Source organism: Pinus tabuliformis, chromosome 3_1, assembly GCF_031772625.1.
Source record: "Pinus tabuliformis cultivar Carrire ecotype Pingquan chromosome 3_1, CPIR1, whole genome shotgun sequence".
Taxonomy (NCBI): Eukaryota; Viridiplantae; Streptophyta; class Pinopsida; order Pinales; family Pinaceae; genus Pinus; species Pinus tabuliformis.
In genome coordinates this window covers 474,870,397-474,898,372 of record NC_142301.1, presented here as the reverse complement: position 1 = coordinate 474,898,372, position 27,976 = coordinate 474,870,397, and the positions used below count along the sequence as shown (strand labels likewise).

General features: G+C 36.0%; 1 protein-coding gene across 1 annotated transcript; it reads right to left on the bottom strand.

Annotated features, from left to right (window-relative positions):
* Positions 1 to 725: 725 nt before the first annotated feature.
* Positions 726 to 24,115, bottom strand: LOC149187842 (uncharacterized). The gene is made up of 5 exons (XM_089409787.1): positions 24,048 to 24,115; positions 1,795 to 2,056; positions 1,458 to 1,543; positions 1,216 to 1,307; positions 726 to 1,042 (listed from the first exon to the last, which is right to left on the bottom strand). Exons 1-5 carry the CDS (start codon positions 24,113 to 24,115, stop codon positions 726 to 728), a joined length of 825 nt encoding a protein of 274 aa, XP_089265913.1.
* Between the last annotated feature and the right edge of the window lie 3,861 nt (positions 24,116 to 27,976).

Below are 27,976 nucleotides of genomic sequence, written 5' to 3'. Positions count from 1 at the left end.
CCCTAAGTGTAAGAGCTCTATCATATTTTATCATTTAACATGATTGATGATTATTAGGTGAACAGTGGACAAATGTGTAAAAGAAGATATTGTAAATCATCTATTTCTATAACTAAATGCTACACCTATATACTTTGAGGGACAAATATTGCAAGTGATAATTGTTAAGAGAATGGTCTACAGACATATAAAAGATGACCATTTGAGAGTGCATTGTAAATAATATTTTTGGCTAAAGAACAACTAAAACCTACATCAAAACTCTGAAAGAACAAATATATAAAAGATAATCATTTAATGATATGGAATGTTCATTTGTACTGTAAGAGTTTGCAATGTTTTTTAGGTTTATCACCATCAGAATTCGATATGGTTCGGTTTTAGGTTTAACACCTTCAGAATTCAATATGGTTCAAACTAAAAATCCAGTAAAACACACAAGGAAAGTGGAAGAAAGCAAGAATATATATCTAGATTAAATACCAATTAGAGATATGTAATTAGTAGCAAAATTTGTAATTATTATGGATATCAAATAGAGAAGATCCATAATGCATAACACCCAAAATTATTTAAAACAAATGATCAAACATATTTTACAATAGGCCAAAACCATCCCAAATAAGTTATAAAGCCATAAATTTTGTAAAAATGTCTAGCATAAATCAAGGACAGAATTCATGAGGTTATACAACAATTTTTTTTCAATAAAACAACTAATCATTTCAAAACCTGCCATTGCTGGGTTTATGATCAGGAATAACAAAAGCAGTGGAGATATCATATGAAATAAGGATAGCATTTGTGATACACATGCTGTGATTATATTCAAAATCTGGATGCCTAACTCTTAGTTGCTTCAGCCAGGAATCGGCAGAGCTTAACAGAGCGAAAATCCGTTGTTGATTAGCACTCCCAGTAGAAGTCCAAAGACTTCCTTGCATTTTGTATGTGGCAAGTCCAAATGGAGGAAGGCTTATGCATTGGGAATCCTCAGATTTCTTTTCAGAAAACTCAGTCCCAGATCTAGACTCAGTATCACCTTGTCCAATCTCATTCTCTGCAACAAATTTGAGATCCAAGAGTCCACATCAAGCTTCCTATTTTCAAAAATTGATTTTCACTTGCTTCTGATATCATATTAAGCCGAATGGAATTACTTGAACAATTTAAATCAGCAAAGGACTATTTCAAAATACAGTATCTATCACAGACCTTGGAAGGAAAGAGACGATGTATGATAAGTTAAGAAGCAGGCCGAGAGATCCCTAACAATACGCCCCGTTGGAATGTGATAAATAGGATACCTACAATCCAGAACATAAATCCCAATTTCTTAGAGGGCTATATTTCACCATAATACTAATGTTGAAAATTGAAAGCTTTCAGCATATGTGATGCAATCTACGATATAAGTAACCGTCAAATGATTTCACAATAAGATGCAGAAAATTTACCATGCAACTGACATCCAACTTGCTGGAGAAAGATCAAAGCTTCTTAAAAAAACCAATTCTGGAAATCCACGTGCTAACTGATTGACCTGCAGGAGCAAAGTACAACTAAATGAGAATAAAAAGAATTTTATGCCGAAAGGAACAGAAGAAGAAGCCAACTAAGAGATCTACTCGAACATTAACTTTTAAGATCTTAAGCAAAAAATTGAATATCTTTCTTCACACTTGTCTTGCCTCGAAAATTCACTGAAATGTTTTCAGAAGGCTTTACAATAGATAAACAAAGGAATCGTAGAAATAAGTTAAGGATTTGCTCTTCAGGTAACAAAGCATCTACCTTTTCCATTAGAAGGACTCTTCCATAAGGCAACGCTCGATCAAAATACTGGAAACACAGGTGCCCAAGTCGATCTTGTAGATGCCATAAATGATCAGGATCGGCCCCAAAATCTTCGAAGACAACATCCCATGCTCCTACTCTTTCACTGGAATTGCAGGATTCACTTCTGAAGCTTAAAGATCTTTCAGCACCATGTCCACTTTCACTATCACTGCTCGAATCCTCCAGAGATCTCTGAGGCTGAAATACTCTGCAGACTCTGCATCGGAGGGCTTCCACCACTTGTTCAATGCAGAATCTCGAAGAGATGTTTGTTTTTTTTTTATCAAAGTGTCGTTATAAAATCAAACAATCAAACCTCTAAAAGAAATTAAAGGTAGAAAAAAGAATCTAGTATTAACTGCGAGGGACTAAGATGCTATGCATGCCAAGCGTTTCACAACATCATACGACCGAAACATGTGACATTACTGATTATTACGCACTTTTCCCTCAAAATCCCCTAACCCCAACCCCAACCCCAAAAAGCGGAATTGAACCTTGATGGGTAAACATCACGATCCCATTGATTATATGGGCTAAATTTTGATAAATGACTCTTAAAATGGTAAATAAAAGCGATTGATTTTCTCAAAATTAGATTGCAGATAAAAGGCTCTGCAAACTAAAGGTTAAGACAAAAATTACATGGCAAATAATGCCGATTAATTTTCACAAAATTAGATTGCAGATAAAAGGCTCTTGGTTGCATAGATAAACCCTTACTTTAATCATTTATCTGCATCAGATAAGAGAGTATGCTCAAAAGCATGATGAGCCTTACCTTGGACAAATACTGAACTGGCATGATTGGTGTAGTGCGTTCCAAAAATCACTCCAGGTTTGTCTGCAACGAAGCTCTCGTATGAGAGGCAGGCATTTCATAAGCTGAACAATTAGACATGTTGTACGCAATCTGGTATTGGGATCGAAGAACCCCAAAAGCCAATTTCTCCCACCAAATAAATCAAAGCCGCAAGCCCCGCAACACGCAATTTATTTCTAACCCTCAACCACCACTGATGAAAGATTCAAAGCCCCTTCTTTCACAGCAACCGTATTCTACAGCATTACTGATACAGAAACTGAGAACCCCAAATTTGAAGAACGCGGAAAGTGCAGAGCTCGGTCTGTTGGAGTAGTCTGACGTGGTCAATTCTGTTGCATACTTACCATTCAAGCTGTGCGCAAGGAGGTCGGCGAGGTTTGGAGAAGGGAGGCGCCGAGTCGAGGAGGAAGGTGAGTGAGCAGCCCACGGGATCGCAATTCCTCATTTCGAATTGGAAATGGCAATAACTCTCCGCGGCTGCAATTCCAGCTCCGATCTGATCTGTCAGCTGGATGTCAGGATTGCCAGCTCCGATCAGATTTTCTGTCAGGGAATGTCAGGATTGCCAAGGGAGGGTGGCGGAGAAGGAGGGTGGCGGAGCTAGGGGAGGGTGGTGGAGGGCGGAGGGATTGGCGGCGGCCGGAGCCGGACGATTTTCTGGGCGGTGACGGAAATCGGGCCATTCCTCCGCTTAGGTAGACTACTCCTATTAGAACGTTGTGAAGAAATTTAGCTTGTACACAATGTTTCAAAACTTTGACACGTGGAAGAGGTCTAATCCAATACAATACTTTTGGAGAGGAGTTTTGAAGAGAGTTGCTTAGTGTGTGCTTTTAACTTAATTATTTATAATGGTCTACCTAGATGGAAAATGTTTTAGAATTTCATTTGTATATTTTGTACATAAACCCAAACCAAACTCAATTTATATAAAGCTATTTTGGTTAGAAGAAACGCGATATAGGAGGAAATTTCAAGGTTCTCGACAATCACTATCAAGGGGTAAATTTCTTCTAACATAAGAAAATTGTATTATCTTCAAGACAATATTAGAGAGATTGATTTAGAAGGAGAAAATTGGTTCCCAAAGCTTCAATGGTGATGAGTTAAAAATTATAATTCAAAGTGCATTTGAGAAGTGCAAAAGAGTAAAAAATAAGAAATCATAATCAAATTGTTTTCCTGTAAATGCTTGGTTTGATGAGGAATGCAAAATGGGAAGGAGAACTTTGAAAAAGGCAAGCAAGGAGAAGATGAATGTAAAGTTATATAAGCAGATTTTAAAAAGGAAAAAAGATGAGCTCATGTAAACAAGGCAAGAAGAGTTAATATATCTAAGCAAGAATAACCCCAAAGAAGAAGCAAATTGAAAATAATATTACAGTTAATTAATGGTTTGATTATGCAAGACAACTCTATGAGAAAGATTCAGAGGTTGAGCCTCCCCCGAGGATCAATGCAACTACAAAGCTTTTTACATTACAAGGGGTGGAGATTGGAATTAAGAAGTTGAAAACAAGAAAGGCAAAAGACTTGGTTGAACTTCAAGCAGAATATCTCAAATGCAGAATGAGAATTCTTGCACTACACATCATGGAAATGTTCAATAACATCATTCGATAAGGATTCCTAAGAGGCTAGACAACTAGCCTAACAATACCCCTTTTTAAAAGTGGATACAATAATAATCCTTCCAACTATAGACCATTATGATCAAGCATTTGTTTGCAAATCTTTTTGGTAGCAAGGTAGAAAATACAATCAATAAGTAGGCAAAAGTATAAGGAAAAAAGGGCAAAAGGGCAAGCGGGTTTTAGGCCGAAGAATTATACACTAGATCATGGCATCATGTTGAGACACATTATTGAAAAGGTTTGGGGGGACAAAGAAGAAGTATTATATTGCTTTGTTGACTTCAAAAAGGCATTTGACATAGTGCCTAAAGATAAGTTGTGGCGTAGAATGGAAGAACTTGAAATTTCTTTGCATTATAGAGTCGATGTCCATATGCTCTAGGAAGCATTTCAAAAAGCTTTAGAAGTGACATTGGAGTCAACCAAGGTTGCCCTTTATCCCCTAGACTTTGTGGTTTATATATTGATAAATTGGAAGAGTGGATAAATTTGCAAAGTGGGGATGGTGTTCGGCTAGGGGAGTTTGTGATAAAGATTTTTTTATATGTTGATGACCTCGTATTGATTGCTAAATCAGCCCATGGATTACAGATGCAACTATATGCCCTTGAGAATTTTGGTAGATCAGTGGGGATACAAATCAATACCAGCAAAATCAAAATAATGATTTTCTCTGATAAAAGAAAATAGAGGTAGCATATGTTTCTTTGAAGGAAACATTCTTAAAGAAGTAAATGAGTACATGTACCTCAAAATTGATTTCAACAACAAGCTTAATTGGGAGGACTGTAGAAAGAAGAGAACTTTAGGAGGGTGGAAAGCATTATATGCTGTTCAAAATAGATGTAGAGAGGCAAAGTTATGGGATTGGAAAACGATTAGTGTTTTTTGGACTCCCAGTTTGTCCAGTTATGCTATATGGGTGTGAATTGTGGCTTAGCAGCACCCCATCTCAAAATGGAAACAAATTGAGAAAATAAAAAAATGTTTGATCATGAGCAAGTTCAAAATAAAAAGTTCAATTCCTTATGAAATAATGCTGAGTGAAACATGAGCAGTGCCCATCGAAGCAATTGTTATGGTGCGTCTCATAAAATATCTAAAAAGAATTGAGCAAATGAGAGTATGTAGATGGCCTAAAGTTATCTTCAATGAAGGCATCAGTGAAAGAAAGAAAACATAAATGAGACAAAATCACAAATGGATGCAAAAATGGAATATCTACCTCAATGTTTGTCCCACAAATAGCAAGGAGCTAAAGAGTTTTGTTATGGAGAAGTTTCGTAAACGTATACGAGGAAAAGATTTGGGTAGAAAGAAGAAGTACTATGTTGAGGATTTCAAACCCCCCTGTGATCTCCAACAAAAGAGTACATTGGAGCTAGCATTTCGTGGATGGCAAAGATTTTTATTACTCAGTTAAGAACTAACACGCATTAACTTCTACGTGAAATGAGACGGTGGAAAAGACCTAAAGAAGCTTGGGAAGAACAGGTGTGTACATTTTTCACGTCTGTGGAAGTGGAATCAGAAAAACATTTCATTTCGAAATGTGATGCTTTCAGAGACATCAAGGACAATTATGGCAATATGTTAACATCAGTCTCTTGGCATTGTCTTTTCAGCTAGGAGATTGTCAGAAGGTTGGGCCAACTCATCATCAATTTGAATAGAAAAATGTTGAATTGCAAAAGGCGAAAAACAGGGAGGTTGGTGGTCCCATAGACTATTTTTAGTCTAGTGGGCGTTAAAATATCACATCATATCATATAATTAAAATAACTCTTTGTAATGCAGCATAGTCTCTACAAGAGTTGGAAAAAACAAATAACATGAAAGTTAAATTTAATATGGTTAAATACATTTTATTAAAAGTTCATATATTAATAATTAAAGTAAAAAGATTTAAATTGTATGAATGATAAGCCACTATGAATTGTAACTAGCATTTGCACCAAGAGATGCAAAGACATGTCGATAATGTTTTGGTTTTTTTGTACCCATATATATATATATATATATATATATATATATATATATATATATATATATATACAATAACATTGGAAATAGAATGGTTTCTAATATGGCATCGGAGGCATTGGAAATAGAAGGGTTTTTAATATGTTATTGAAGGTCGGGGGTCGACTAGTCGAATGGGCTCAAAGGTTGGCTAGTCGCAACACAAATTCCCAACAATTCCATATACCTCAAAGTTCCAAAAACTTTCTAACAAGATACCTGCTAAATAACCCAAATATTGAAGCAAGCACTTCAATTGCTACAAAATAGTGATCTAAACACCCCTTAGAAGAATCCAAAGACCCATACACCCCAATTGTTCTCGGAGTTTTGTGGCAAGTTGCTTACCAACTTTGATATAATATAATTGTTATATTTTTGTTCTCAAATAGCATTCCAGTAAGGCTTTGCATTTCTTTGAGGGAACATGAATTTGACATATCTAAGAGCCCATATTACTTTGTATTCCATATGACTTTACATTTAAGTTATGTTACAACAATCTAATTTCATTTCTAGAGAATATCAATGAAATTAACTTGAATAACTATATTTCCTGAAAACAAAGAGTAATTCTCTAAGGAGTCCTCACCTCTACTTATTGGGAAGCAACAAAGGTTCTTTGAGTCCTCACTTCAAGTGTTCTTGGGGATTTGTGACTAACAACTTACCAACTATAAGAAGAATATCTAAAAACATTTATTTTGTTAATTTAAGTTAGTTTTTTTTAGACCAACACTCAATTAAATAAGAATATTTGAGTAATTTACATATCTTCTTGAATTTCTCAAATAAAAAATATATTTATGTTAAAAATATTTTTAAATAAATAATTATTATAAATTAAAACATTTAAAAATAATAATAAAATAAAGAATAATTATTTTTAAATTAAATATATATATATATATATATATATATATATATAAAATTAATTAAGAAAATAAAAGAGATAAAAATGTAAATGTAATTTTTTTATTATTCTCACTCTAAATCATACAATATCTCCCATAAACTTAAAAAAAATAAAAATATAACTTAGAGCGGCAAGGAGAAAAAAAATTATAGCTTCAAGGAACATTGACAATAAAATTTGGATTCTCTTTATAAGAAAATAGTACCATTATGTAATCACGTTGTCATCTTTTTCTTTTTTCTTTTTTTTCTTTCTTCTTTTTTTTTTTTTTCAAAAGGTGGAAAAACCTATCAAACTCAGTTTGTCAAACCAACAGTGAGGACAGCCATCTCTGGCTGCTATCCGCGACTGTCTGTTGACACATCACTGTTATCAAGGAAAACCACGCCACTTGAAATAACTCGCTGGTGGTCCGTAAGGGAGCAGGCTTTCACTCCTGCCAGATGCCTCTGGGTCTTGGGCCGTTAACCTGTTTCCTTACGTCCCAGGAAGACGAGCTCTTAGCCAAGCAGAAGCAGTTTTAGGGCATACTCCAGGCCCAATCACGTTGTCATCTCTTATCATTGAACTATTTTATTTTAATAAAAAAATAACTATTTTATTTTAATAAAAAAATAATAATTTTATGAGATGATTAAGTTTATGAATGTTTAATTTAAATTACAATTAAAGTATTTTTATAATTTTTTTTTTTTTTTTTCATTTTAGGAATTAGTATTTTTTTGGTAAATTTAATAATTTAAAAAAGTTGATTGAGAATTTTGCAATTCAAAGTAATTCCAAAATTATTAGATATAAATTATATTGATTTATTTTTTCCGACAAGCTAGCCACTTTGCTCGATGAGTCACATTTATGAGATGAAGCTAAAATAATTAACGCACTTTCTTCAACCTTCATGAATCACTTTAATCACTTTTATAAGATAAAGCCAAAACACAATACCCACTTTCAAAAACCCCCCATAAAAAAAATTGATTAAAACAACTTAGAATACCTACCTGAACTTAAACAAGGATATAGATCTCCTCGTTGTGCATTTATGCTAAAAGCGTCTGCTATGTTTGGTGGGGCTCCCGCGGGTGTTGCCTCATTCCCCATATTGATAGAATTAATGTTCTACCATTCCCCTGTTAATTAAAAAAAAACATTTTTTTAAAAAAAATGCAACATTGGAAGATAAAAACAATGTTGAAATTATAAATTGCAGATTCTGGGAATATCATGGAAGTTACGTAACAATAATTAACGTCAATTGACATAGCTTTGTTGTTGTCTATAGGATTTCTTTTCCAAGATAAGGATGTCCTAACTTAATTGGATTGTAGATTTGGGAATAGTATAAAAATTTGATGGATGGAAATGAAGTCAAAAATTAACTTTACTTTTTTATTCAAACAATGAAAATAAAAAATGATCATATTCTAAAATTTACAATCGAACCAAAAAAACCATTTAGAAATATCCTAAAAATTAATAAATGAGAGTTAAGTCAAACAATTAACTTTATTCTTATCCATCAAATTTCTATAATATTCCAAAATCTATCATAGCCAAAGAAAAATGTACAACTCAATATATCTTACATTGTAACCTTAACTACAATATGGAGGAAGTTCCTATTTCTTAAAGAGTGTGAGTGTTTGTTGACATAAAATAAAAAAAAAAATAGATGAGGAATGATCTTGCAGATTTTAAATTTGTAGAATGGTTTAGAAGAGATTGTCTGTTGTAGTTCTTATATCTGAAAGAGAGTGAGTGTTTGTTGGCATAAAATTAAAAAAAATAGATCAAGAATGATCTTGCAAATTATATTTTTTAGAAGGGTTTAGGAGAGACTTCCAACCACAATTTCTATGGTATAACACTTTGGGTAATCATAAATAACTAGTAACAAAATTCAACCTATCTCTAGTCACATCTGACTTGAAACAAACCATGTGTTTTGGATGGCTATACTTGATTTGTGGTTTTGAACACATTATCTAACCAACCCATGAAATACCTCTTTCCTAACAGCCTTCTATGCAAACATGAAAAGAAAAACTTATGGTCCCAATCAATCCTGTTGGACATCCAATAAAAAACAATAAGGCAGGGTATCGTCTACTCTTTAGAAACTTTGAAAGATAAGATTTATAATCTAAGTGCAGTACGTGGAAATTTGAATATTAATGATGAATCCCCTGATTCAGTTATGTGACTAACGAGACTGATGTGTTCAGGCTCGTGGCAGCGCTGAGGAAATGGATATGTTGTCCTGGGCTTTGGATTAATAACCAAAGCTCCATAAGTTGTAGCTCTCAAGCAAGAGTTATGTGCATGCCACCGTAGAGTTCCTTATTAGTCTTCAAGGGTGAATCTGTACGTGTAACTTCCTCTAGGGCGAATGGGGCATTGAGTTATGAACTCGGGTCCATCAGCCCATGTTGCACGCATCTGGCGCACTCCATGCCTGCATGCGATGAATTTCTAGAATAATTAGCGTTGTCTTTAAAATGAGCAATCTTAATCATCGAAATTCTCTGAAACTTATTTGTATAATATTAGAATTGATCAATTTATGCTTCTTCTTTTTTGGGACATGTTAAACTTCAAATCCATTAACTTAGGCACTTCAAACATGTGAAGAAACAAGTCAAACTCTAGATGTAAAATATTGTTTCTTATACAATCTTTACAACGATAGATTCACAAGATACACTAACAACATGTCAACTATTAATGGCTAGAGTGAGAGCTTGAATTTTTTATGGTGTTCGACATGTTAACTATTAATTGGTAAAGTGAGAGTTTGGATTTTCTTGAATGTTTATTGTTGAGTTTTTATATTTCGGATCAAGAAGAGGAGGATTTATTAGGAAGACAAAAAAAAATTGTGATCATAATGGATCCTCTTTCAAATCCAAAAGGCAGTGAGATTTTGGATTTTAACATTGTTGAGAGTCTATATTTCAAATCAAAAAAGAGAGAAAAAAGATCATAAAAACAAAAAAAAATTGTCATCAGGTTGGGTCCTCTTTCAAATTAAAAAAATGAACACTCCGGAAAATCCAAGCTTTCACTCTAACAGTGATGTGTCAAATTATACCATATTTAGCAATCTTTATAATCCAAAATCCTTAGACATATGCACGTATTGTTAAAATTGATCCCTTCACCTATAGAAAATTGGCACAAACCATTCAAATTTGAAACTCAAAGAGAAGCAATGAAGAGGAGAAAGATGAACCAATGAATGGTTATGTTGTGTCGCGCATAGTTACGAACTTCCACTATGAGAGTGTCACTCCTTGTAACATTAAGAGTCGGGCTAGGAAATTGTCTATTCACCTAATTATATTTTGCATCTGACATAGCCTCGTCACAGAATGGGCTCTAATTTGAAGACCATGTATCAAAATATATGATAACTAAATTCGATTCTTTGAATTAAGTTTCCCAATAAATATTGAAGGATTCTTCTCCCCAACTATGCATCCAACTTCACCTAGTCCCATATGCATTTTTTCATAGCCATGTGCATAATTTCATTACTAAATGGTAGCATTCCACCATCATAGGTTTCGTTGATTTTATTTTATCCTTATAATATTGGTGCCCATGTTGTTTTTCCTCATAAATGAGAGTTTGCATAGTTTGCATCCTCAAGAATAAGTCTCATGCTTCCTTTTGATCATGATGTTAACCCATCCCCATGGACTCCCAATCATTTAGATATTATGGTTGGAATTATTTAAGGCACTCCCACCTTTTCATTGGCCTCTACTCTTCCCCGTCATTAGTAGACTATTTACATACGAACTCATTATTCACCTACCTCCACTAAGTTCCAACCAAGTTTATCCCTCCCCCCATTCACTATCACTACTTTGAACTCATCAAGCCACATCATTTGATCATTGGGGCACTCAACTACATGTTTGTACATCCAACCCAATTATTTTTCCATTCATTGGTAATTGTACAAAGCACATTTTGCATGAGAACCAATTATATTCATACCATCATACCTAATGGTATTATTTTCACCTAGCAATTGTCCAAGTTACCCTTGGTCAATACATTTATATTGATTCACATTAGTAGATATCATACTAGTTGTCAAAAAAACCCCACGTATCCTTGTATATTTCATTGTGGTCCCTAGAGTTTCCAACCTCATCTACCTATTTGTTTCCATTCACTACTACTTAGCTCCAATTTGATAGATACTCCCTTTACCTAATTATCACCTACTATCAAGTCACATTATGTCAAGTTGGTTTCGACTACCACCATTGTTAATGGCCAATCATGATCTATCCAAGGGAAATTGTTAGCCTTATACTCATTGACCAATTTGACCTCATTCATAATGATCAAAATTGACCCCAAGTGTAGTTTGTTATCTAGTTCGTATTTAATTGATATAAAAGGAAATTATATCATTTTTAGTCACATATGTGTTCTTGTCAATACCAACTCACCCTTTTCCAAGAATGTTGTGGTATCTTAGTTCTCATTTCCCATCCCAATGATGAACTCCAAATGAAATAGAGAGTCATCATTACACTCTACTTCCATTGACCCCCTAGTTTTCGACATTGACATACAAACAAATAAAATAGTCTTACCTTGCATAGTTGCAATTTCTAATTTTAGCTCCAAACCCTTGGCTTGATAAGTCATCAATGGCATCAAGTATAAACTACATTCTAGGTGTCTATATTAGTTTCTAAAGGATGTTGTCCTTAGAACCATACTTTAATATTACTAATGCCCTTGAGGGTGATGCAAATTTCTGCTTCATTGATTCTTTATTACGACATCATTAATTCTCACATGCTTTTAGTGTTGAGACAACTAACTTCAACGTATTATTTTCTATTATAAATACCTTTTAATACTTTCATATATGTATGGGACATGCCTGCGTCATTTACATAAAGCAATAAAAGTTCAAAAGATGAATGTTTTTGAAGGGGTTCTCCTTCTTCTTCTCGCACGTTGTTATCTTCATGAGTGCTCTCTTAGAATGCATTTAAAATTTTGTGAAATTAAGAAGGAAAAAACTACAACAAAACATTTATCAATTAAACTGTACTTGGATTTGCCACCCAACAACAATGCCACGTCATATAAAAAAACTACACCAGCTCATCTACATATCATTACACCACCTCAATAATCCAAACAATTTTAACATGGAATGAAATCGCGGACATGTTCTTAAAATACAATAATAGGATGGTAATTGTGTAATGAAATTCTCTCATTTTCTTATCTTTGCAGAGTCATGATACCAGAACCATGATGCATTCAAGATTCCTATTGCATATGCTATGAGTTGTAAATTGCTGAATAGTGGCCAAATAAATACAAGATATTGTCGACAAGCCATGCGTGCTTATTTTGAAGGGTTGTTGTAACGACCTTGTTTCCCCGGAATGAAGAGTGGTAATTTATGCCGCGCTGAACTTCCATATTGATTTTACGCGGTGAGTGAACTCCCGGTTGGCATAGTAATAGGAGGACAAATTTTAATAATTGGAAATTGTATATAATACAAATAGAATGCAAATTTAAAGTAGTTTGTAAATTTTGGACTTATTGTATACCGCTGCATGTCAAACATACAAAGGTCCAGAAAGTGACGTGTACTCTTTGACAACCGTGAAAATGATGTCTTTTTTGACATTCGTCGAATTGGTATATTCGTTCTAGGATGGTGATTTTGCTACAGTGTTATGAGGAAGAACCTCATAATAAAAAAGCATATCGGCTTAATCAATTGTAAATGATATTAGTGTAATAATCGTATGTATACATTCCTTAATTGAGGTGTTGGACAATGAGCCAGTAGTGCGGGGAGGCCCACTAACCCATCGCTTCTCCTAGCATTTAAGAAGTGGGTGGTGTAGCCATCCCGTCCATGCAACTACACATATCAACTGACTCTTCAATATACATCATTGCAATGATAGACTCTATTCGCATTGGGTGTTCATTCTTCCTTTGTTGTTGATCTACGTCTTTCTACACTACAAGCAAATTCTCCCCACTGCAGGTGGGAAAATAATATTATAATGTTGCCTTTTTAAGTGTATCGGTTGTCAAAGATCCTAGTCCTTCAGGAATGAACATTGTCTATAACTACAACACTACCAGAAACAACTCTCAATGCAAGGACAAGGTAGACGAAGGATTGTGATGGGGCATTCAAGCGATTCAGGAAAAAGCAGGAAGTTGGCTTAAGAATTGTAGAATTTCCTGCAAATTCTCTAAAATCTACCTCTGAGACCATGTAGAAAATCTAATTGTAGATTAACTCGATAATGCAATATACAAAAGCAAAATGCTATAATCTACTTCTACTATCAAACTTGCGTTGTGGAAGCTTAAAGATTGAGCAAGATCGATTTGAACACATATAACCATAAGAAGAAGAATCAATACACATGAAACACAGAAAATACTCGGGGAAAGTCTCAACTAAAAACCCCACTATCTGTATCATCATACAAGGTGGAAATACATCAGAATTATACAAAGCCTTGGCTCTCACAGCTAGCCAGGTCTCAATAAAATCCTCATGGATGCTCACAAGCAATCAAAGTTTCTCACAAGCCTTCCTCTCTGCCCTCCAAGCTCTTATTTCCTTACGTAGTTTCTCCTGGGTGATCCTCCTATTACCAAGTGGAAAAATCTCAACCAAGGGGAACACTGATCTCACACCCTGTCAGAACTGCACAATTCTCAAGGAACCTTCCCTGGACTGCATGCATGACTTTCCTTTATAGGAAAACACATGCAACTGATAGTACATTGTCCTTGATATTTAGCTCAACTGGGTCTTTCTCAAAATAGACATGCATGAGTTTCTGATGATGGAATCTTCAGTTATCTAGAGTACACTGGTTAAGTGCATGCATGCATCAACTGACTGATAACTCACAATTAGTTCCTCAAACAGTTTGGAACTAAGTTAAATGGACTTAACTCAATAAACTGAGCTAACTAATTACAACTCAAATATAACTCAATATTATCTCCTTAATTTAAGGGATAATTGTTGCATGACTGCAGAAAGACTTATAACTTGAATTTCTCCAACTAATTAATCCATAATGATTTAATTAATTATTTCCAAGCAGCTGGTGAGACTAAATTCGATTTTAATTCATAATTTTAATTCAAGGACAAATTAAAATTGGAATATCTCGATTCTATTTTTATCATTTCTTGTTGCTATTTTCAACACTCCCTTTCAACAAGAAATGAATTCAACTCGATCCTGATCGTGAACCTTTGGAATGTTATGCATGCAACACTTCTCTTTAGTGTTGTTGCTCCAGCAACTCCAGAAACAAAAAAAAAAACATCCAACCTGAATCAATATGATGCATCTATCATCAAAGTCTTTGACTATTATTGCCTCTGTCAACTGAAAACTTTGCGCTTCTGCTGACTCTGCCTTTCTACACTGTTGTCAATCCTTCTCTGTGCTCTTTAGTATTTGACTACTCTAGCCTCTGTCACTTTGATCTCTGACTACATCAATCCCACTGATTCCTCCCGCTACTATGTACTTTGGGCTCTCGTAGCAAGGTACGATCCATGAGATAAAACCTCTCAATGGACCCTGCCCAATTTCAGCCTTCTTGGGACTATCACTTCACATCACCCCACCTCACACCTGGAGGTATGGCTGCATGTGATCCCTTTGCCCACTTCTCCAATTGTGGCTCCTCCACAATTGTCTGAGACTTCTTCTGGGGCTGCATGTTGAGAGGTAATTTACTCTCCCTCTCAACCACCAAGTCCCTAATATTTTCCTTGCTCCTCAAGGCTTTGCATGCATCTTGAACCTCAAGAGCATACAGGGTCTGAACTCGTGAACCGATCTGTTTTACCTGTCTCATGGTGATGTGTCTAAGGAACGCCTTTCCTTTACTGAAGACAACATCGTAGCCTTTTTCCTCTAACATCGCGACCAATACCAAGTTCTTCTTTAGTGCAGGCACATACTTCACATCTGTCAAGGTGATATGAGGTCCATGCTCCCTCTAAAAAGCAACCGTGCACACTCCTGAAACACTATACATTTCGTCGTCACCCATCTCTATGCGCATCTTGAAGTCTTTCTCCTCCAAGGCATTGAATAAACTTTTATTGTCGGTCATGTGGAATGAGGCTCCACTATGAAGATACCAAACACAACCCATCATCGATGACACCATGCATGCGATGAGGGTAAAGTCCATTTCGAACTGAGAGGTTAATCCCTCACCTTTCGATCCTTCCGAGGATCCCTTCTTGGACTTATTCGATGGGAAATTAATCGCATAATGTCCCATCTCAATTGAAGTATGATATGAATTTGATTTGCACCTGCAACCCCGAACTTCAAACTTCGAATTCTCTTCTCCATATACTGTTCACTACTCTGATAAACTAGGCTCTGATACCATGTATGCTTTCTTGCAAATTCTCTACAAATCTACCTCTAGGACCATGTAGAAAATTTGACTGTAGATTAACTCAATAATGCAATATACCAAAGCAAAATACTATAATCTACTTCTACTATCAAACTTGCATTGCGGAAGCTTGAAGATTGAGCAAGATCGAGCTAAACACATATAACCATAAGAAGAAGAATCAATACACATGAAACACATAAAACACTCAGTGGAAAGCCTCAGCTAAAAACCCCACTAGCTGTATTATCATACAAGGTGGAAATACATCAGAATTATACAAAGCCTTAGCTCTCATAGCTAGCCACGTCTCAGTACAATCCTCTAGGATGCTCATAAGCAATCAAAGCTTCTCACAAGCCTTCCTCTCTACCCTCCAAGCTCCTATTTCCTTGCGCAGTTTCTCTTGGGTGATCCTCCTATTACCAAGTGGAAAAATCTCAACCAAGTGGAACACTGATCTCCCACACTGATCTCACACCCTGTCAGAACTGCACAATCCTCAAGGAACCTTCCTTTGATTGCATGCATGACTTTCCTTTATAGGAAAACACATGCAACTGATAGTGCACTGTCCTTGACATTTAGCTCAACTGGGTCTTTCTCAGAATAGACATGCATGAGTTTCTGATGAGGGAATCTTCAGTTATCTGGGGTACACTGGTTGAGTGCATGCATGCATCAATTGACTGATAACTCACAATTAGTTCCTCAAATAGTTTGGAACTAATTTAATTGGACTTAACTCAGTAAACTGAGCTAACTAATTAAAACTCAAATGTAACTCAATCTTATCTCCTTAATTTAAGGGATAACTATTGCATGACTGCAGAAAGACTTCTAACTTGAATTTCTCCAACTAATTAATCCATAATGAATTAATTAATTATTTCCAAGCAGCTGGTGAGACTAAATTCGATTTTAATTCAAGGACAAATTAAAATTGGAATATCTAGATTCTATTTTTATCATTTCTTGTTGCTATTTTCAACACTCCCTCTCAACAAGAAACGAATTCAACTCGATCTCGATTGTGAACCTTTGGAATGTTATGCATGCAACACTTCTCTCTAGTGTTGTTGCTCTAGAAACTCAAGAAACAAAAAAACTTCCACCCTGAATCAGTATGATGTATCTGTCATCAAAGTCTCTGACTGTTATTGCCTCTTTCAATTGAAAACTTCACGCTTCTGCTGACTCTGCCTTTCTGCACTGTTTTCAATCCTTCTCTATGCTCTTCAGTATCTAACTGCTCTAGCCTATGTCACTTTGATCTCTGACTGCATCAATCCCACTGATTCCTCCCGCTACTATGTACCTTGGGCTCCCATAGCAAGGTACGATTTATGAGATAAAACCTCTCAATGGACCCTGCCCAATTTCAGCCTTCTTAGGACTATCACTTCACATCGCCCCACCTCACACCTGGAGGTATGGCTGCATGTGATCCCTCTGCCCACTTCTCCAATTGTGGATACTCCACAATTGTCTGAGACTTCTTTTGGGGCTGCATGTTGAGAGGTAATTTACTCTCCCTCTCAACCACCAAGTCCCTAACATTTGCCTTGCTCCTCAAGGCATTGCATGCATCTTGAACCTCAAGAGCATACAGGTTCTGAACTCGTGAACCGATCTGTTTCACCTGTCTCATGATGATGTGTCTAAGGAACATCTTTTCTTTACTAAAGACAACATCGTAGCTTTTGTCCTCAACATCGCGACCGATACCAAGTTCTTCTTCAGTCCAGACACATACTTCACGTCTAAAAAGCAACCGTGCCCACTCTTGAAACACTATACCTTCCGTCGTAACCCATCTTTATGCGCATCTTGAGGTCTTTCTCCTCCAAGGCACTGAATAAAATTTTATCACCGGTCATGTGGAATGAGGCTCCATTGTCAAGATACCAAACACAACCCATCATCGATGACACCATGCATGCAATGAAGGTAAATTCCATTTCAAATTGAGAGGCTAATGGCCTCACCTTCCGATCCTTCCGAGGATCCCTTCTTGGACTTCTTCAATGGGCAATTAGTCGCATAATGTCCCATCTCAATTGAAGTATGATATGAATTCGATTTGCACTTGCAACCCTGAACTTCAAACTTTGAATTCTTTTCTCCATATACTGTTCATTGCTCTGATAAAGTAGGCTCTGATACCATGTATGATTTCCTACAAATTCTGTACAAATCTACCTCTATGACCATGTAGAAAATTTGATTGTATATTGACTCGATAATGCAATATACCAAAGCAAAATACTATAATATACTTCTACTATCAAACTTGCATTGCAGAAGATTAAAGATTGAGCAAAATCGAGCTGAACACATATAACCATAAGAAGAAGAATCAATACACATGAAACACAGAAAATACTTAGGGGAAAGCCTCAACTAAAAACCCCACTATCTGTATTATCATATAAGGTGGAAATACATCAGAATTATACAAAGCCTTAGCTCTTGCAGCTAGCCAGGTCTTGTTACAATCCTCCTGGATGCTCACAGACAATTAAAGCTTCTCAAAAGCCTTCCTCTCTGCCCTCCAAGCTCCTATTTCCTTGCGCAGTTTTTCCTGGGTGATCCTCTTGTTACCAAGTGGAAAACTCTCAACCAAGTGGAACACTGATCTCTCACATTGATCTCACACCCTGTCAGAACTGTGCAATCCTCAAGGAACCTTCCCTTGACTGCATGCATGAATTTCCTTTATAGGAAAACACATGCAACTGATAGTACACTGTCATTGACATTTAGCTCAACTGGGTCTTTCTTAGAATATACATGCATGAGTTTCTGATGAGGGAATCTTCAGTTATCTGGAGTACACTGGTTGAATGCATGCATGCATCAACTAACTGATAACTCACAATTAGTTCCTCAAACAATTTGGAACTAATTTAACTGGACTTAACTCAGTAAACCGAGCTAACTAATTACAACTCAAATATAACTCAATCTTATCTCCTTAATTTAAGGGATAACTGTTGCATGACTGTAGAAAGACTTCTAACTTGAATTTATCCAACTAATTAATCCATAATGAATTAATTAATTATTTCCAAGCAGCCGATGAGAATAATTCGATTTCAATTCACAATTTTAATTCAAGGGTAAATTAAAATTAGAATATCTGGATTCTATTTTTATCATTTCTTGTTACTATTTTCAACAATAATAGCCAATTCAGGTGCCCTACCAAATATCGGGTAACAATTCATATATCCACTCTTTTACAAAATCTGAGTTTGTCTCTCTTTGCATGGTGGTATCTATCGTTTGGATTATAGGGCATCCTGGTGGTAACATACTCTCTGACATTGGTGTGGTTCTCTAGGTCCTTCATCCAACCCCAAGGCCTTCCCCGAGCTCTCTCATCTTAATTCCCATTGCCTCACCTTCCCACACCATTTATTCATGTCCAGTCTCTAGTCGAATTCAGGAATCTCCCTTAGTTGTATCTTGTTGATATTATTGGCTTTCGCCTCCTCCTGGGGGTTATTGTCTTCTGCAATTCGCCTTTTCTCCAACACCATGTCGCGCTAGAGCATGAGACACTAGTGGGGGTCTAGACGTCAAGGATCTTTAGGTAGGCCTTGAACCCAGACATAAGCCCAAGCAGTTGTTGCTATCTCCCACACCTCAACCTCCACTAAAATCGAAGCTAAGATTTGATAATTAAAAGCACTAACCACCAATGATCGCTAGGCCTATCTTGACTCAGGAAATCCAAATTGAAGTGGCTAGTTCAGTACTTGATCCTCCCCATACCAAGGGAAGGTAAAATTAATATTTCAATTCTATTACCCTCTATTGGCAAATGAAGGCACTCTTGGGGCGTGTGTTAAAAGAGAAATATGAGGATCGCAATGAGATCATTACAAGCCTCAATGAAATTCAAAGAGTCCAATGCCACCAACATTCTTGGTTGGCCAACATTGTGCTCACCTAGTGCATATTGAAGGACATCCCCTATGTGTTCTTAAGCCTCTAGCAGGTTCTAGTGCACATGATCTGATCCCAATGATGTCTTCCAATAAATTATGATAGTTCAAAATTCTTGGTTGAAATTTTGGTTACAAAATCTTATTTTCATAGCTAGACTTATAACCACAATAGATGGTAGCTACTATGTTGTTATTATCTCTTTAGTTTCACACAACGTTTTACCAAGCAACTAGTTAACTTAGTATTTTGATTTAGAAAGTTTTTAATGTTTGGTCTTATGACAGTATCACTCACCGTCGTTGGTTAGGTTTCCCTTATGAAAAACCATGATGGTGAGATGGTAAGATGTTGATTTTCATAATGAAATGCTTATGATTTAATAGAAATTCTTAACCAACAAAAAAAAGGAAAAATCAATATATTCATATTATTCCATATTTATTAGTAGTTAATATTATGCAACCACAAATCACCTCACGAGACAAACAAATGGTTAACACAATGGAATGTTATCCCCTCCACCTAATTTCAAATCCCATGGGGGGCATCTTTGGCCTGCTGTGATAAGGCTCAAGGAGTAGGTTCCCCCACCCTCATGAAGTTTGGACTCTTGCTAAGTCATAAATTCTCAGTATATCTGACTCTCTTACTAAGCCATAAATTCTTGGTATATCTAGTATATCTTAGGCCTTGTCCAAATTCCTCCAAAGAGTCATTGATTCATCATTGTGTGTGTGTGTATATAATGCAACCACAAAAATATACATGCACATTAACAAATATAATGTTTTCAAAAAATCATTATATTAATAAAAAACAATAGCTACAAAACAAACAATTAAAAAAGCTTTCATTCATTATCACATTTTTCTTATTTTTATAGCTTTTAATTTTGATTGCGTCGATAAGCCCAATGTACGAGGAATTTGTTGTCATATATATATATATATATAGAGCAACAAACCAAACAATTGAAAAAACTTTCATTTCATTATGACTTTTTTCTTATTTTTATAACGTTACATTAACAAATTTAAAATATATATGTAGTCTAATTAATGAAAAATAAAGAATAATATTGAATATGTTACTTAACTAATTTTTTTAACAAAAAACGCATATACACAATGATATCATCTATAACAAAAGGAAATTAAGCGTGAATAATAATCAAATAAACAAAAAAAAAAAGCATATAAGGTTGGTTTAGCAAAAGAGTATGTTCTTAAAATTTTATTAAAGTGTGTATAGCAAGGAAATAAGATTAATTGTTTGTAAATTCTAACAAACTCCCTTGGCTATGAAACTTACTAACAGGTGGTGATTCGTGATTCTTCTTTGCTATAAAATTTATGTGTAAAATTTGCATGAAATTGAAATATTTACAAAACTAAAATGTCAACTTTTATTAAGTGTAAAATGTTGCATGAAATTGGAATAATTTCAAAAGTAAAATGTTGCCTCAAAAAATCAAGTTTGTGTGGATGTGAGGTAAATCATATCAAAGTAAAAAATAATTAGTATTTTAGATATATAAATTAAGTAAATTGATATCATAGTTAAAAATATTTGTGTGTGAATCAAATTTTCTCAAAGTAAAAAATAATAAGCATTTCTATTATATAAACCAACATAGGTCCATCTTAACTAAGTCAATCAAGTTTCAGTCAATAAATGAGTCAAAGTCTTGTATTGTTTGTCAAATAATGACTCCATCGCCCAATGGATGAAGGCATTGTCTAGCTCTTACAGAGATCTGCGCTTCTTGGCACCTCCAAGGAGCTACCATCCCCATTGGAGCCAATGTTAGTGTCAGTCTTTCCAGCCTTCCTCCAGTGATCAAATATGCTCTTACAAAGTGATTTTAAAGTGTCAAGGTCAAATTTTGTCATTTCAGTAAGTCTTCAAGCAAAATTTGGTCACTAGGCATTAGGTCTAGGGTTTGCTTTTACTCCTTCTAAAATTGCCCAAATGCCAACCTATGTCACTATTCAGCTGAGTCTATCATCATTCATATGGTTGTTATTATCATGTCAGTGTCGAATGAGTCATTTTACACCTTGTCCATGCTTCAGTTGCGCCTAGGTAAGGTCATTTCCCTCTCCTAGGGTTTTGAAGGAAATTTCTCTTGGACGGTCAAATCATCGGCAAAACTTGTATCCAGATGTTCATACACCTTCCCCTATCCTTAAATTACCTTATCAAATGCTTCCCATCACTGAGATTCCCCAAATTCCTCATTTTTCCACAAACCCTAGTTTCTTGCTACAACCTGGCAATTTTCTAGGTTGGGCCTGTGTTTTGCCCTTTTGGAACCCTTGCCCTCACTCGATCTCTGTGATTCCACTTTCCCCTGCTTCCTAACATCCCTCCCTACTTCCAAAAATTTCCCCAAGAATTTAGAAGCCTCTTATCCCCTTCATTTCGCTTCATTTCGACAAAATTCGTTGTTTCACACATCAGGATAAGTTTCACTCAAAAGATGTTTCAGAGCAATCAAAGATGAATTTTGGAAAACTGAGAGAGGTTTTTGTCCAAAACATGCCAAAGAAGAAAAACCTCATTCACTTTTTGCACAGGTGTCATGGTTTTAGAGAAATGTCAAAAATACAATCGCCAGATCCAAGGAGGTTGAGCAAGGCACTAAAACGACGGAAAAGGCCCGATCCACTCCAAATTTTGGCCGAAGCCTCTTTGACTGAGCATGGTACTTGATTGGGGACTCCCAGCCCAAATTTCAAGAAATTTGGAGAAAATTTTGTCAATTGTGAAATTTTTGTATTGAAAACAGGTTTTTGCCCTCAACGCGTAGCGCGCCGCGCGCTACCCTGAAGATGGGCAAGTCCATTTCTCAAAAACTCAGCATTTTTGGATTTTTCATGACAAATTACACTTTCTCAGCAATTTCCAAGACATTTCATCAGGTTTTGAGCCCTCAGAAGGTCAAAAAACATGCAAAAAATGACTTTCTGCCACTTTTTGGACACACAGGAAGCAGTCTTGGGAGATTGCAATTTTGGAGGGGAAAATGGACACCAAAATGAGAAATTCCACTTAGGTTGGAAAGTAGACATCCAGACCTTTCCAACAAGCCTACTTTTGCCTCATTTGGATGCCGTGAAGTGCCTCAAAAGTTGGCTCAAAAGCACGCTACGCGTAGAGAATTGGGGTGCTACGCATCAGGGAAATTTGCCAGATTTTCACCTAAAGCTCAGCAAAACGCAGATTTGACTAGTTTTGACTTTTTGAAGTGATTTTTCATCCTCCTTGATGTAATTGATGTAATTTTATGATGTCATGGAACTTATTTATCTCTTCTAGAAGATTCGTTCATAAAAAGTCAAAAATTTAATGAATGAATTGGTTTCCTAGCTTATAGAGGCAAGTTGTTTTGACTGCCTAGATTTTAGTGCTCAGTTTAGAATTGGTTGAAACAACTCCTAGGATGATGAGCTCGACCCCTAGAGGCTAGGGAATGGGTTGGCATGGTCTATATTATGTATTTTCTCAATCATTTTCAGGGGTTGGAGAGGTTGGACTCTGGAGCGATAAGCTTCTATTGTATTACACTTTGTATCTCTGCAATTTTGGCAAAGGAAAGACCAGGGTTTTGCAGCACTATTTGGGATTCCTGTGGTTATTTGTGTTGATGGTGTGCTTCTCTCATGTACTTGTAAGTGTGTTATGTGTATCATTTTCCTACTTCTCTTTTCTGCACATTAAGTAAATGAAGTGTTAAGGTAGAATTCATAATTTATATGCTCTGCCTTTAAGTTTGCTTAATATCTATGTTTTCCTCTGTCTAAAGAGAAATCTCGATGGTTTCTTGCTCTCTTTAGCTCCTCACCGGTCATTCCTATCCATTCACTTAAATCAAAGGCATCAAGACAATCTCCTACCTTGCCCCAAAAAGACCTTTGCAAAAGTTGTGTCCCATCCCCGCACCCAAAATTGTTCTCCCCCTGTTTTCCACCAAAACCCTAAAAATCTGAAATCAAATCTTCTCAATCAGTTTACTAGCCTAAAATCAGTGTTCTTTATTGGTCATCTCTGCCCTTTGAAGACCTTTTGCCAAGATAGACCAGGAGAGAGCCCTCTCCTGCCCCGTAGGGCTAGCTACGAGGCTAAGTGGTTTGATGTTGCCTTGGATTTTGTCTTTTTCAGCCTGAGGCCAAATTCAAGTGCTAACATGACTTATGTAAATAAATTTTACATTAATATATAAATGTTTTCTTTTGGAAAATGATATGGGTAATAATACTTGAATAACACGAGTTTCCCGGATCCTGGTGTCTGACGGCACTAAAGGCGCGTGGCCATTGGTATGGATGGGTGTGTGGATCCTCTGTACAGCCACATATCCTCTCGAGGTTCTGTTCATCACTTCTCACCTGCTCCATCTTAATGCGTCTTTAATGACGCCAGGACAGCCATTCACTCCGGCTAATTTCTTGATCATGGCGCTTCTAACCCGCCATAATCGTGTTTACCCTCTCCGCTTTGGCTCCTCCTCCACTGCAATTGCAGAGGCCTGTCTTCGTCCTCTCTCAGGAGAAAACCAGGTTTGGGATGGTTGGAGGAGCTTCTGGTTCTGCCTTCAAACCATCCTCTGTTCCCATTGCTCTCACGCTCACCACCCGCTTGCTGGCCTGAGCTCTGCAACCAAGTTAGTTTTCTCCTTTCACTGCTTCATTCGTCCTCCAAGAAGCCAGGTTCTTCCCGCCCCTCCAGCCATGCTGAAATTGCGAAAGTGGATGAGCTGCAGAAGAGGCAGCTCTCGCGGGCAAACTGGGCGCCAGGCCACCTCCTCCATGACAGACTCTTCAACTTCCGGCCCGGACCTGCGCTCGGATAGATATCCTGCCACTCGGAGTGGACGGGGTAGGGGCAGAGGTTTACAGATACCAGTACCAAGTTCATTCCACTCAATGGCCAATGCCGCTCGGCTTCGTTTCCCCTGTAGCCATGGCTCTTCCACCTTCATGGCCACGGTCACCATTGAGCTTAGCGAGCTCAATTCGAGTCATGGAGCTGGCCCCCTCAGGGCGACTTTGGACAGGACGGTGGCAGACATTCCAGGTCCCAGCCAGGCAAACCCCGAACCGAGTAAAGCTGCAGGCTCTGGTAAAGGCAAGGCTTCGCAGAGCATGGAGAATCCAGCGAGCTCCTCTGATGACGACGATGAGAACAAATATGGATGTCGCATCACCGAGGAGCCACCTGACCCCTCTCCAGATGCCTAAGCAGGTTGGTTCTTTTTGGGTTCTGTTGGATTTCTTTCAGCTTGAGAAGGTTAACACGCATTTGCTCATTCTGCCAGTTTCTTATATTTAAAGGGTACTCTGTCAACCTTCAGATTCCATTTTGGTCGCAGTCATAGTCACCTCTGTTTTCAGCTATGGGTTGTCGTGTTGCTAGTCACAGCAACCAAGTCTAGTCTTATTGTCTGGGTTGTCGTATAGATCCGGTTTAATTCCCAATTCCAAGTTTTGGTTGTCGTATAGCTCAGGTTGTTTAATTCTCAATTCCAAGTACAACTATGGGGCTTTCGGTCTTTTTGCTTTACTCAGGAACAGGGTCTCTTCAGTTCTGGATGGCAATACTCTACTAGATTTTGGCACGCAGAAACGCTTTGCTTGTAATCATGCCGCAATTTTGGGCTAGCTCCACGAGGTCATGGACTCGGTGTATTATATTTTTGTATTAATATAGAAGTAGCCTTATTCAAATAAATAAATAAATAAAAATAAAATTAATTAATTAATTAATTAAATTAAAAAATAAAAAATAAAAATAAAAATAAAAATAAAAAATAAAAAATAAAAAATAAAAAATAAAATAAAATAAATAAAAAATAAAAATAAAAATAAATAAATAATAAATAATAAAATAATAAAAAAAAAAAATAGCACTAAGAGGAAATAGTTTGGAAGAATTTGGTTATGTAGAAATCGAGAAGAAGGAGCCTAGGCTTTAGGGGAGTTATTGTTTTGCAACTCATTGGTTGGGAGGAACGTGCTTTTCCCATAATATTTACCAGATTCAGTATTTTTCAAATAATTCAATGGTGGTATCATAGTTGTGTTGTTATTATTCATTGTTAGTATGAAAAAGCTAATTCATAATTGTGAATGAAGAATAATATGTTTAACGGATAGTGAAAAGATGTATCTACATACAATATCAAATGTTTAATGCATGGATGATTACATTTGTTAAGTAATGAATCCTACTACATATTCCACGCATAGATAGATAAACTCACTATAATCAATTGTTATTGGAAATATAACCACAAAATAGCATGTAGTATAATTTATTATGTTTTATCAATATACATACAAGTTAGGAAGAGGAGAACGTATCTACTTGGTACTCATAGCTAGTTATGGTCTATGTTCCATAAGGTAAAGGTCATTTGATCACTATTGATTCAAGCATATCTTTCACAACAAGCATGACTTGATAAGACCATTCATATCACACTTTTCTAACTTTAGCTCGTAATCTGAGTCTAACCACATACATATTCCTTCAGTAAAAAAGAAGCACCATCCTTCCTAGCCTCTCTAGAATTCCTGTGAGCATGACACAAGCTCCAAAGTGTATATGCCTTTCTCTCCATTTTATTGCTTGATTTGGGTTTCTTGCCTTTCTAGAGGCAGATTCTGTTGTCCCAGCTGAGCTCAAGGTAGGATATGATTGATTAATTAGAAACCACTAGCTAGGAAGGAAGATCCCTACCTTTCATGTTAGTCCCTGCTACCCTTAACAAATTGCAACACCAAGCATTTAAATTATCAACTCATGGAGTTGATGATAACAAGTTAAGTATGATTACATATGTTCTGACATAGGTTATTGAATATAGAATTGTTAGGAAATAGAACAATAATGATGATGAAAATAAGTGCTATAGAGGATATATTTCTTTTACAGAATATAACAAACCTAATGGTTGGTATGGAGAGCACATACTAGTACCTAGGTGCATGCAGAGACCAATTGATATACAATGATAGAACTTGCCTCGATAGGTAGTCGCATAAATAGACTAAATATATATGCAACTGAAAATACCCTTGTGCACTAATATAATGGTAGTATAAAAGAGAATGGAATAATGAAATTTAATATTTTATAAGAAGTAGAGAATATATGTTATTAAAGAAAGCACAAAACATTATTGAAATAATATTTGAGTACATGCTTATGGAAAAGAAAAATATGAAAATATAACCCTTTATTCTATATATACATATGTTCATATAAAAACAACATGGAACTAGGAACCCAAAAATAAATCCTTAGTGTATCCAATAAAAAAATTCATACATGTGAATTAACGGAGTTAGCTGGTTCTAACAAGTGAAATACCAATACATAAATTGGGTAATCAAGAACTCTAGTTCCGAACAATTTTTCAATCTCCAATTAGAGTAGTTAAAAGTGTACCATAAGGCAGAAGAAAGATGTCATTCAAGGGACATAATAATGTTAACACACAAAAACACAAATCATAATGGCATAATAGTGGCCTAGTATGCAGCAAATCTAAATAAATATATGTAAACAAGTCATTATGAGAAAACAACAACATCCTTTGTTGTCACACAAGTACCTGTATCTATAATTAGTGACATGATAAGCTCCTACCTGGAAAAGAAAGCCTTATTAATGTAAAAATACGCAGGGGTTTGATATGTAAACCTAGGGTTTGAAGCGCAAACCTTCCATAAACAAATGAAAGAAAATATAATTATGTTACAACCTTATTTGAAACACTAATTATAAAACATATTTCAAATCAAAAATCCAGTAAGTGAATATACCTTGAGGGTATTTTGGTGTTGGATTCACAGAAAACCTGTAGCAGACATAAAATTGGTCAAAAACCTTGGTGGTGCTAATAGAACATAAAGGGATCAAGGTTAAAAGAAAATTCTTGTGATAAATAGAAAAGGAAAGACTTTATCTAATTTGAATAGAGTAATCCTGAGTGCATATAAAATAAAATGTTACAATGGGAGAGGGAATAAATATGAGAATTACTATTTATGTCCAATGCCTAATATAAAAACCCTAATAGAGAGTGATATCCTTAGATGGTATTCCCAAGGATTTTGAGCATGGAAAATAATATAGTCCTAGGACAAAAAAAAAATACCAACTAAATCCTACATGAAGGGTAATCTCAGAAACAAAAATTAGAGCATTATTCATACCTAGAGAGGGTTAAGTTCGAGTCTTGGAGATAGGTGCACTTACAGACAATAAAATCCATAAGACGAAGGACATCAAACAAGATGGGTAGGATGAG